Source organism: Ammodytes marinus (genome assembly GCF_949987685.1).
Source record: "Ammodytes marinus genome assembly, chromosome: 24".
Lineage (NCBI taxonomy): Eukaryota > Metazoa > Chordata > Actinopteri > Uranoscopiformes > Ammodytidae > Ammodytes > Ammodytes marinus.
Genome location: NC_137228.1, coordinates 15,031,339 through 15,043,838, shown reverse-complemented (window position 1 = coordinate 15,043,838; position 12,500 = coordinate 15,031,339). Strand labels below are relative to the sequence as shown.

Genomic DNA, 12,500 nt, shown 5'->3' with positions numbered 1-12,500 from the left:
AATGGTGGAACGTTGCGCCCATGTAAACGGTCACAGTGCTAACACCTCGCATTATAGCAACAACCGCGGTGGCTACGGTGAAGTTTTGGGACCTCCAAGGCAAGAGCTAACCGGGGACGACCAATCACCAAGCTCCTCTACCAGTCTAGAAGGACCCCTGGCCACAGCAAAAGACTACAGTCACTATAACAACGGGCATTTTAACGGCATGGCACCCAGCCCCTCGGACACTAAGAGTTTGAGTAGCGAGGAGGACCTGAGGCAGCCCGATTCACCCTCCTCTGAGCTGCTGCACTACCGATCCAGGACCTTTAACATGGGGGAGCTGGTGTGGGGGCAGCTGAAAGGTTTCCCTCCCTGGCCCGCCAAGCTAGCAGGGGACGAGCACGTGCACAGCGCCGCCATGCAGCTACGAGAACAGGCCAAGGTGAGACTTTCTGATGCTACTTATTTTTATATATTTTTTTACTTGGTGTTTCTTTACTTTATCTTGTACTGTTGCTGCTATGTTAATGTTGAGGAACCAAGCCTAAGAATTTTACTCTTGTGTACTGCACAATAAGATGTGATAAAAAGTGATTCTGAGTCAAGATTCAGAATGGTTTAATTTTATTTTATTTTGTCTTTATTTCGAACAAAAAATAAAAATAAAAAAGCAAGTATGACACGACATCATACAAACACACATGACACGAAACAACAATAATTATAAAGTGTCATAAATGCATGAAAAAGATGCAGCCACGCGAACAGGCCAGGGTGAGACTTTCAACATTCAGGATTTTTTTTTTTGCAATATATTTATTGAAGTTTTTCCTTTTTTTTTCCCCACAACACACAAACACCTGCACCATCACAACATACAAAAAAAAATTTAAAGGCAAATATCTCATCTTAAGATTCAGGATGGTTTATTGGTGAATAGAACAATTTTGGTTCAAGTGTCAAGACAAAAAATGGTGTGTGTGTGCGTGTGCGTGTGCGTGTGTGTGTGTAAATTAACACCTTCAAAAAATTCATGATTTCGACTGTGGCCATTTTGGAAGATGGGCACCAACCAAACCAAAGTTGTTCTATAGACCCGTATCTTTTGATTTAGAAGAAGAAACTAAACTTTCGCATCAACTTGAAATGACTGAGTGTCCAGGCTCCTTCTATAATGTTCATTCCTCCATCATGTTCCTGGTTGTTTTGTGGTAAAGCGTTTTGCACGTGCTCATATATTTCCTGTCGTCTCCTTTCAGGTCGAGCCAGAGAAGTTAAAAACACTAACTCACGACTTACAGGCATTCGACCGAGCCGCCAAACGAGGCCTCAAGTAAGTCAACAAACTTGTCCCCCGTTAACTCTCCGTTTGTGTTCATTCTTTCACCCCCTTTGGGCAAAAGCTTTTAACTACGCCAGCTGTAGTTCCTGGGTGAGCGACGTATAACCATGACAAAGACATTAAGAAAAACTATATAAAAACAGCATTCTGTTACATGTAATTTATGATCATCAGAGGAAAAAATTTGACTGTTTCAGAAATATTTAAAAGTTCCTAATAGCACCTTTTTTAAGCTTTTTAGTTTTTTTCTGAATCTCTTGTATAAAAGTACATTTAGCAAAGGATCAGTTTCATAATTCAAACCACAGTTTTTCCTTTGGAGAAGCACCGACACCTAGTGGTTGAGGGAGGCATCCTGAAGCAGACAAGTCAAAGTCAAAGGTTGCGTTCCTAATCGCATACTTTCTACTATATAGTATGTAGAAAAAAGATTTAGGATGTCCCGATTCTTGTGGACAGATTTAGGATGGTTAGAAGTACCCGGATGTCCTACTTCATGCGGCCAAGATTGTTAGTGTTGAAAAGTGCATCCTATTTGGGCGATTCTGACCCACAATCCAGTGCGCACGTGAAGTGACGTAACATCGACGAAGCCTCCATATGAAAACAAAAGGGGATGCGACGGATATAAAAGCAAGAGGCAAGATCAAGGCGCAATGTTATGATGAAATAAGAGAGTAAAGTATGTCCCAATAGTATGCCTACTGCATCCTAACTAGATTCTTTTTATCGTCGGATGTAGTATGTAGAATAGAAAAAAGAAAGAGGAGGAGATTCGGAACGCAACCAAAGTGTTTTATTGTCAGTTCTGATATATGCAAGACATACATCAGAATCAAAATGGCGGTTATCTCTGACCCACAGTGCAATAGGAACGATTAAAAAATATAGAGTAGAATAAGATAAACATAAACAGTATATACATTAGATACATTCTAAATACTAAGTAGTGCAAGGGACTTTTTTGTACAATATAAAACAGTTTATATAAAATAGAATAGAAAGCTAAACGTAGATAAGTTAAATTGAACTGTGCAATGTGATTTACAATATGTGCAATATGCAGTCAACTGGATGTACGTTTTAAACAGTAATGTCCCAGAGCAAAAAACACTTTATGTGGCCGCATCCGCTTCAATGTAAATAATGAAAAAACTTCAATCTTTTCCAGCCGACAGGGGAAACTGAATAATCACTTGGAAGCTGCTATCCACGAGGCCATGAGCGAACTGGATAAGATGTCGGGCACAGTGAGTATTTACACACACCAAAGAAAATGTGTTTATTCTTCATGAAATATTGCTTTTTTGAGATCACCAACTCTCTGGTTGGATCCCCGGCACCGGACAAGAGGGTGTTAGTAGTAATTATTTTTTTTATTTTTTATTTAACCTTTATTTTTCCAGATAAAACATTAAGAACAGTTTCTTATTTACAATATTGATCTGGAGTAAAACTAGTGGTGGCTGCTATTACATCTACAGTGCCCACCATCTCTACCATTGTGCCCTTGAGCAAGACACTTAACCACCAAACTGCTCCAGGGGCGCTGTACTATGGCTGACCCTGCGCTCTGACCCCCTCTGGAGTGGAAAAAACTTAAGAGGGGAGATGAGAAAAGACCACTCTCAATATGCCCTGTGTACAATTGACTAAATTGACTTACTTAGGACTAAACAAGGAGAAGCAGCGTTCAGTTTTTATGCTCCAAATCTCTGGAACAAACTCCCAGAAAACTTGAGGTCTGCTGCAACTCTCAGCTCTTTTAAGTCAAATCTGAAGACTTTTCTGTTTCCCTTTTTAACCTGTAATTATTATTTTATTTAAATGTTTTATTTCTCATTCGCTTTTACTTGATGTATTTTAATCTTGCCCCTGTAAAGCACTTTGAACGGCCTTGTGTCTGAATTGTGCTATAGGAATAAACTTGCCTTGCCTTACTTTTCTATCAGTCCCATAGTCACCACCATGTTTTTTTCTCTGTCTTTCAGTCGCGGGATCGCCAGGTGAAACTCCCCAAGCCGAAGAGAAGGAAGATCTCCAGATAACATTGAATGTGTCGGTGCGTTTTCTGAGCTCTTCTGAACAAGGTGCTACTACACATGGACTCTAAATGGTACAAACCCTTTTGTTCCATTTAAACCCAACTTGACATAAAGACTGACAACAGGAACGGTGCTGGGGACTCCAATCACCGATACTGTTCTAACTGTAGAACGAAAGAAAGAAAGAAAAAAGAAGAAGAAAAAGTTTGAGAAAAATGTCAAAAACGGTTACAAATTTGTCACTGAATGAACTATTTTTTTCTAGTATAAGATAGTAAAAAAACAAACAAAAAAAAACAGCTACAAGCATTACCTTACATATTTAAGAAAAATAGACAGTCCAAATATTTCTGATACATTTTCAATATGTATATAGATAATCCTGGTATTTCATGCTATTCAAGAATTGTATGTAAATATTGTACAATGTGGTGTACAAGCGCATACCTAATGCACATTTTATCTTTTATTGTACAAAAACAAAGCAGAAGTGTACCAATGTCTTGGTTTCTATTCAGAAGTGCGGTTGGTTGCATACGGCCGCATGCATAGGATTAATAAGAATACAGCCTAAAGCTTTTATATGATGCACTGTCAGTTAACACGTGCGTTTGTTTCGTTTGGTTTTGTTTGGTTCTGTCTTGTAAGGGAACAGCAGTTTGATCAGGCATGAGTTATATTTGAGTTCTCCATTACGATAGTCACTTCTTCAAACCAGTTAAGTGTTCATTTGTCATTTGGGAGGAAAACTAAAGATTTAAAGGTGCAGTGTGTAATATGGGAGTATTAACTGGCATTTAGTGGCGAAAGTTCTACAATGCAACGCTCCCTTTCTATCCCTTTGAGGAGAATTTACAGAAGCTACGGTGGCCTTCAAGGACAAGAAGCTATAGTTACTAAAGATGGCATCATCCACCGCTGCCTCAAGTCTTTCCACAATATCAAGTGATGAGGTGAAGATGTATTTTTAGTTATTTATTCTATAGTACTTCTTCTTCTTCTTGGTCTTCCAACAGGTGCATTTCCCCAGGACGCCCACTATATATAAAAACTCATAAGGCCGTTAACTTTGTCCATTCTGTGCTACTGTAGAAAGTAACATGGCGGTGTAACTTGTATTTTCAAGCAAACTCAAACGACCACATAATTCTGAACATTATATTCCATTTCTACCAAGTCTGTTCTGATAAAAATGCCAATATACTCTACGCACTGCACCTTTTAAAAAACAACAACAACAACAAAAAACAGAATGAACTTTACCAGCAGAAAGTACCTTGTTGTGATTATGTTCTTGTGCTCGTTTGTTCGGGGAATTTATTTCAAAATGTTGGGAATGTTTTGCCACACCGATAGCTTTAGGTAGAGTAACCAATCATGGATGAGAAACACTAACTCGAGATCAGAGAAAGCATTTTATTTTTTATTTTTTTTGCGTTTATTGTGTGTCTGTTTCATTTATTGATGTAAATTATTTATGTACAGTAACTCCATATTTATTTTAAGCTTTACAAATATGCTACATGGCAATAATACTACCAAGAGTTGAGAACTCAAGCCTTATATGTGTATAAGTATGTTTTTTTTTTTTTTTTTTTTCCTTTACAGTGATTTAACAACCTATTACAAAGGTCATGTTCCCCTTTTTATTTAAGGAGCATTTCAGATAACACTTGGTCTACATGTTTGTGTCATTATTTTCTTAGTTTAAGGGTGAAAACATGTAATAACGTCCGCCTGCGAGACTGTACTATTTATGTTCATGCACATCTAAAAAACAGGCAGACGAAAGTGTCTATGTTGGTAAAAAAAAATGCAGTTTAGTTTTAACACTAGTAACTATGAGAAGATCAAAATATCAAAATCATCAGCTGATTGAGACAGTATAGGAAACTTGCAACACACACACACACACACACACACACACACACACACACACACACACACACACACACACACACACACACACACACACACACACACACACACACACACACACACACACACACACAGCTGCTCCTCCTCGAGATCAAACCTAACCTGGAATCACTACAGAATTTTCAAGTGCAATATGGATACACTGCATCTCTCTGTTTTTCTCTTGGTCACACCTGCAACTAACTTGTTTTTTTCAAAATGTCGAAATCTCCTCTGATAATATACAAAAAGTCCCACGAAAAATGTCGGTGTACTGTGCACACTTTGGTCCGAGAGCCTCACCATTGAGATTTTACTGTAAAACTGTGGCCTTTTACTTTTATTTTATTTTTTCAAAACAGAAATGTCTTCAAAATGTGAAGTTGGGTGTGGAAAAACACTTGATACACTCTTCTTTCGGTAAAGTTCATTCTGCCTCTCCCGTTCCTCCTAAACGTTTATTTTGTGCAATGACATGCAGGAACCCGTTTCATGCTGGGAACCACATGTGTTAATAATATGGATCTGTTATTATCAGTTCCCTCTTGTTTTGTGGTCAAAGTTCAAAGCATTTTTGCGTGTGTGTGTGTGTGTGTGTGTTTGATTGAAATGAACTGCGCTATTTTTTTTCTCCTCTCTTGCTGCCTGTGTGTGTGTGTGTGTGTGTGTCTGTGTGATTTAAATTTATTCTCCTTTTTTGTGTTCTTTAAAAAATCTCACTTCCCCCCCCCTTTCTTCAAACCATTTCATTGTCAGTATTTTTTATTTCTTTTCGACTTGTAATTAAGTATATATTTTTCACTAATATATACTTTACAAAAAATAGACGTGTGTGAAGTATGATGTGCACTTGATTTTGTTTTTGCATTAAATGTGGGCTATATAGGATAGTTTAGTCCATTTATTTTCAGATGGTTTGGACTTTTTTTTAATGGTTTGATCGATGTAAGCAGCATTTTTTTGTAAATATTCTGAAACATTACAGGTCATGCAGTGATGTAACATTTTGAGCAATGTTGCACAAATGTTTAAGATATTAAAAACATGGTCACTCTTACTTGAATTGTCTTGTGTCAAACATTGTTTCTTCTTTCGCGATTATATGTATTATTATTATTATTATTATTATAACATTTAAAAAAATATGGTTTATTAAAGATGCTACGAGGAACCCTCAGTTATCTTTTAATTCTCGCAGCCCCTTTGGAAAAAAAGCAGTAGTGTTTTTATTACCGCAGCTGTAGTCTCTGGGTGAGCGTACCCATGACAAAGGCATTAAGAAAAACTATATAGAAATAGCATTTTTTGCACTGATGGTCTCGTTTGCTGTTACATGTAATTTATGATCATCAGAGGAAAAATTAAACTGTTTCAGAAATATGTAAAAGTTCCTGAGAGGGCTAGAATAATACCTGTCCTCTCTGCCAGCATCTCACTGTGAAATATAAACAGTTTCCATATTGATGGCAGTTTTATTTTAGATCCAGAAGTGCTGCCTCCATTACCCTTCCTTAACATTTGACTTTGATATGACATTATTACCAATAATTCATTTTATTTTTATTGTTATTCATACCTAGAGTATTTTATTTAATAAGGTTAAATAAATAAATATAACAATAAATAAAGAACTTCCTGTGGGTATCCCCAATGTTTACTGACCGCAAACATTTAAAGGTTGTTTCAGATTTGAAGTTCTTTTACTCTGAAAATCTTGACAAATGTAATAAAATAAAATAAAAACACTTCGTAATTTCTCTTTTAATTAAACTTTATGAAAATGTATGAAGGAAAATGGATGAATATATTTATACTTTTATTTTTCGTATATTTGCCGGGTGTTTAAGAACTATTCATTGTATATTGTCAGTGAGGGAAACGTATCAAGACCATATAAATAGTATATAAAAGGTCATGACATAAATCTGTTTATAATTACGCCTCAATACTGCCATCCCGTGGCCACAATGAGGTACTGCACCTGCAGGTGAAAAGCAAAAGTGAAGTTAAATCGGTGTAGTATTGAAGCCACGGACGGTGTCGCCCCTTGGTGACCACAATGAGGTACAACACCTATAGACACCTTACGGCACTGGACGCTAGGCGTAATTACATACAAGCACCATTTATTCGCGTTTTTAAAATGTATTTACCGTTTCAAAGTATCGATGTACTAACCAGTTAATATCTGTGAATAAAAACGGACAAAGCAACACCTTCATTTCAACAAAGCACTCGTTAGAAACTTTATTTTAGAAGGAGGAAGGTAGGCTACATGTTGTTAGCTTCACTAGCTTAAGCTAACGGTTTGTGTTAAGCAGTTGGCTAATAATCAGGTTTAGTCGAGCACTAACTATTGTCACTAACTTTTACATAAGCAAAGATTACTCTCTTGTAGTGACGTGTCTTCAAACACCACCTAAGCGAATCTTCAGTCCGCATTAAACCACCTATAATGACCATGATAATGACCCAGTCAAAAAAGTAATTAAATCAGTGTAGTATTGAAGACACGGATGGTGTCGGCTCCTGGTGAGGACAATGAGGTATTACACCTACAGGTTTATTATGGAGTCAGTCAAATTGTTCTCCATCAGTAAATCCTATCCATGATATTTTTATATTATATATTATAGTCAATAATCACAACCAAGAACATTTCACTTAACAAACCGTACACACACACACACACACACACTACACTAGATGAAGACAAATGTAATAAAATAAGATAAAAGCATTTCTTAATTTCTCTTTAATTTATGAAAAATTATGAAAGAAAAATATATGAATATATGTATACTCATAATATATTTTGAGTATAATACTATATATATAATATACCCAGGCGAAACTTCAGTCCGCATTAAACCACCCATAATGACTGAGTCAAAAATTAAAGAGCAGTTAAATCGGTGTAGTATTGAAGCCAAGAAGGGTAGTGTGGGGTGGAGGGAGTGGAAGGAGGGTGGTGGATGTGCCCAGGAGTAGGGAACTGCGTCTGTCCGGCCGTCCCTGTCCGTGTGTCTGTGTCCATCTGCCTTTTGGCCAGTCGCGTGGTGGGGGAAAGATGAAAAAATTAGGGAGATTGGAGTGAGTAGTTGATACTAGTTGATATATTCATTTAAACCACTAAGTGCGTTATCGTTTAATCAATGGCGCGCCTCCTAGTGAACAAACATTTCCACCACGTGCGCTTCCACCACATGTGCGCAAGACGAGGGCCGCTGCTACGCTTTTGGGTGCCCTAAGCAGAAATTGTCAACCCCCTTAGACAGAGCTACTAATGCTGTTGTTTTTAACTTGCTTTTGTATTTCTCCCCTACTAGTTGAGGGGCCCATGATGATTTCTATCTTGTTACATTTTAATGAGTATTTATATTTAGGCTATTCCTTTTTGGACCCTGTTATTGACATCAGTGACTGAGCTCTTTGACTATGCAACATGAAAAGTTACTATCAGTATCTCTGGCTAAGGGCCCCCCTGAGCCCTTGGGCCTGTGCAGTAATCCACCCCTGGATAGGTTACACAATTAAGAAAAAACAACGATGGGCCTGTTCATAACTAATTTATATATTTTTTGTAATGTAATGATTATCATGCACTTTAAAAAAAAATATATATATTTTGGGGGCCCCCGGACCATCTCTTTTTCCTTTTTAATTTAAAAAATAAAAATAAAAAATAAAAATTATAATTTTTTTTTTGGGGTGCCCCCCCCCACCCCAGGAACTTGGTGCCCTACGCAGTCTGCGTACTCTGCGTATAGGGAGCGGCGGCCCTGCTGGTGGTAGTAATACAGGCTCTTTAGACTGGTATGTAAACAAAAGGGGCCCTGTGTATTAACACTGGACGATGAGTAGATATCATGAAAGACATGGCGTGAACGAAACCAAAAGTGCCAGAAAAACTGCGCATTGTGCAAATTACATTTCGAACGGTGTAGAAAAACAAAAAAAAAGCAATGACATACGTACTGAAGCGTTCTCCCGTTCGCACAAACCCTTTCAAGACAACTGGAAACCCCGGATATTTATCAACTCACCTCACGTGCTCATTCACCTCACGTGACGCAATCAGGTAAACGCTGCCAGGTGTGATCATAAATTAAATCGTGCCTCATTCCTAGGAAAGCCCCACCGCTAAACAACGACCCCAAATGTTATTAAAATAAATATATACACAGTAAAAAGTGCAGGGTTATTTTCGTAAAAACACTACTGGGTTGTTTATGATGGGTAAATGGTATAGATGCTATTACCCAAAATGTAATAACTCCTGGTCGATTATGTAACAAAATGCTGCGCCCAACAACTTATCACATTTTGGGTCAGTTATTAATTATGGAGCGAGCAAAATATGTTTTGTAGTGTGGCATCAAAGTTTGTGTATTCCACTTTGAGCCTAGAATTACATTAGAACTATTGAAAGAATGCTTTCGTGTAATACAAATACTAAACTATTAGGAGAAGAATATTTTGCTTGCTCCATAATGTATAGCCTAATGAGTAATTGTTACATTTTGGGCAAAAAGTTACTACGATCTGGGCTGTCAGTATTTTGTGACATTATCGGCCAGTTGTTACATTTGGGTTTTATTACATTTTCTTGGTTACATTTGGGGCCGTTTGGGCTTTTACAGGAACTTGCTCCAGTTTGCGCATGCGTAAACTGGAGCTCCTCGGTGTTGATGGAGCTGGTGCTGATGCAGGCAGCGAGCGGGTGCGCGCCGCGGCATGGTGTCGAGAGCGCGCCTTCATTGCACTTTCAGGACGTTGCGGTTTGTCTCTGCGCATCTCTGCCTCTCCCTTCACTTAGGCTATAACACACACACACACACACGCACGCACGCACGCACGCACACACACACACACACACACACGTCCACTCTGCATAGGGACACGTGCAGGACGGTTGGGTTCGGTCGGTCATGGGGCAGCCGAGAAGACGTGGAGATATTCGGCTTGGATGAAGGACATTTTGAGGAAAACCCAACATTTGATTTTCACATTTTCTTCAGTTTTTGAGTGTATCCAGAATTGTCAGTTTTATCCGGGACGCAGGTACAATTCTCCCGACCCTGTTGGAGGTCCCTGAAGCTCTCTTAGCGGCACCACCCTTTGCTTAAATAGAGCAATACAGACTTTTATCGGCCGGTTGTGTGTGTGTGTGTGTGTTATTGTTAAGTGTTAGGCCCACTGTAAACAGCCGCAAACATGATGGATGCGGCGGAGTGTGGGGTGCGAGTGATGTGTCGCTTTAGGCCGCTGAACGAGGCTGAAATCAACAGAGGAGACAAATACATCCCCAAATTCAAAGAGGACGACACGGTGGTTATTACGGTAAGTCTGTCGGATTAACACAGGAGTCTACTGCAGTGTTCTATTGGGGGGAAAGTCACCTCCTCGCGCTCTGCAGACAGGCTGTGCTGCCAACTGCGCAATATCCCCGTATAGGTGTTAAATGTGTAGCCTATATTTCATCATATAGACAGTTTTAAAATCATATGGATTCTCTGTTAGTCTGTAGGTCTGCCTCTATATGTTTCCATAAAGCTTCCAATAATAATGCTCTAACAAAAAGTTGATGTGATAATAAATACAACCTCAGCCACTCAGCAAACAATGGCGGCTTCCAATAATACTTCAATATTTAAAATGGTTTAATAAGATAAAACACTTGGAGAAATATATTGTCTTTCAGTTTTATTCAAATATATTAGACAGAAATGTTTATATTCTTTATGTTTATTAAATACAACAATATCATGGTTGTGAGTGGTAGCTTGACAGAGGAAGGGCAAATGCAGTTTATTTCACATTTTGTAAATAATTAATTTTAGCCAATCAGGAGGAGATGAAATCAATTAATCTCCTCACGATCAGCTACCTGTCCGTACTGTCTGTGCGCTGGAAAAAAAACTGGTGTTAATACACAGCCTAGGCTCTGTAAACTGGTATGTAAACAAAGGGGGACCTGGCCCAGTGTCACTAGCTTCAAACCAGTTTACAGAGCCTAGGCTGTGTATTAATTAACACTGGATTTTACGGACAGGTAGCAGAGTATGAGTAAGATATTCGCAAATAGTGAGTGAGTGAGTATGCCTTTCATTTACTATTTGGAGACAGAAAGACACCAAAGTATGCGTGCATAACAGGGTGTAGATAGATAGCTGCATGTCCTGCATTATTCATCCATCCATCCATCCATCCCCCCACACACACACATACACACACACGCACACACACACACCTACCTATCCATCCATCCATCCCTCCATCCATCCATCCCTCCATCCATCCATCAAACTACATAGACATAAGCCTGACAGCGCCTGTGTCAGTGGTTTCATCTTCTAGTCTTTCTCGTACGTTCACACAGCCTTAGTGCTGTTGCTGTTGCTGTTGTTGATGCTGAGAAGAGCGTTTTCTCTTTTGAGCAAATGAGTCTTTCACTCCCGAGAGTCATTCAGACAGAGGGCAGGAGGAGGGGAAGGTGATGGATGGATAGTCGGTCGGTCGGGATGTCCTGGAAGCTATTGGAGCATTTTCAAGCAAAGCATATGGAAGAAAAACAAAACATTATAGATTTATTATAGAATTTTTGGCATTTGTTTGCTTTTATTAGACAGTTTGGAGAGACAGAGATGAAATGGGGCAGAGAGGGCAATGACATGCAGTAAAGTTAAACTACCCGGGCTGGATTCTAACCCGGGTCTGCTGTGAAGAGGACTGAGCCTCTACAACACGATCGTTCTCTGCTTGTCATTCCCCTCTCTACCCCATTTCATCTCTGTCTCTACAAAACTGTCTAATAAAAAATAAATGCCCAAAAAAGGCAAGTTGTGGTTTGAATGTCTTGTAATCTTTCTGCTGTTATTAATTAATCTTGTGTTGCTTTTCAAACAGAGTAAACCGTACGTATTCGACCGTGTGTTGCCTCCCAACACGTCACAGGAGCAAGTCTACAACCAGTGCGCCAAACAGATCGTCAAAGGTTCGTAGGGTCTTTTTCTTTTCTTTTTCTTTTCTTTTTCTCAAGTATCTTTTATTGAGCAATTAATTTCACATATATTCCACTTATATTGTCAGGGCTAATTTTTTGTGGCCATTACAATTGTGTTATGTGCATTTTTATGTGTATGTATGTTAAAAAAAAAAAAATCTATTTATATATCGCTCCAGATGTGCTGGGCGGCTACAACGGGACG

General features: G+C 38.8%; 2 protein-coding genes across 3 annotated transcripts in view; both read left to right on the top strand.

The window, feature by feature from the left end:
* mbd5 (methyl-CpG binding domain protein 5) overlaps nt 1-6,277 on the top strand; it is a 20,303-nt gene extending 14,026 nt beyond the window's left edge. For both annotated transcript variants that reach the window (XM_080053271.1, XM_080053270.1), the window contains exons 6-9: nt 1-427; nt 1,245-1,318; nt 2,499-2,577; nt 3,319-6,277. The exon at nt 1-427 is cut by the window's left edge. In XM_080053271.1, the coding sequence (XP_079909397.1) occupies nt 1-427; nt 1,245-1,318; nt 2,499-2,577; nt 3,319-3,375 (637 nt within the window). In that variant the 3' untranslated portion in view covers nt 3,376-6,277. The remainder of the gene's footprint in view (nt 428-1,244; nt 1,319-2,498; nt 2,578-3,318) is intronic.
* Nucleotides 6,278-10,506: 4,229 nt separating this feature from the next.
* Nucleotides 10,507-12,500, top strand: part of LOC307269924 (kinesin heavy chain-like) — a gene marked incomplete at both ends in the record, with an annotated part of 15,725 nt that continues 13,731 nt past the window's right edge. Inside the window, 3 exons of the mRNA XM_080053010.1 lie at nt 10,507-10,632; nt 12,199-12,286; nt 12,475-12,500. The exon at nt 12,475-12,500 is cut by the window's right edge and continues 48 nt beyond it. Of these exons, the coding sequence (XP_079909136.1) occupies nt 10,507-10,632; nt 12,199-12,286; nt 12,475-12,500 (240 nt within the window). The remainder of the gene's footprint in view (nt 10,633-12,198; nt 12,287-12,474) is intronic.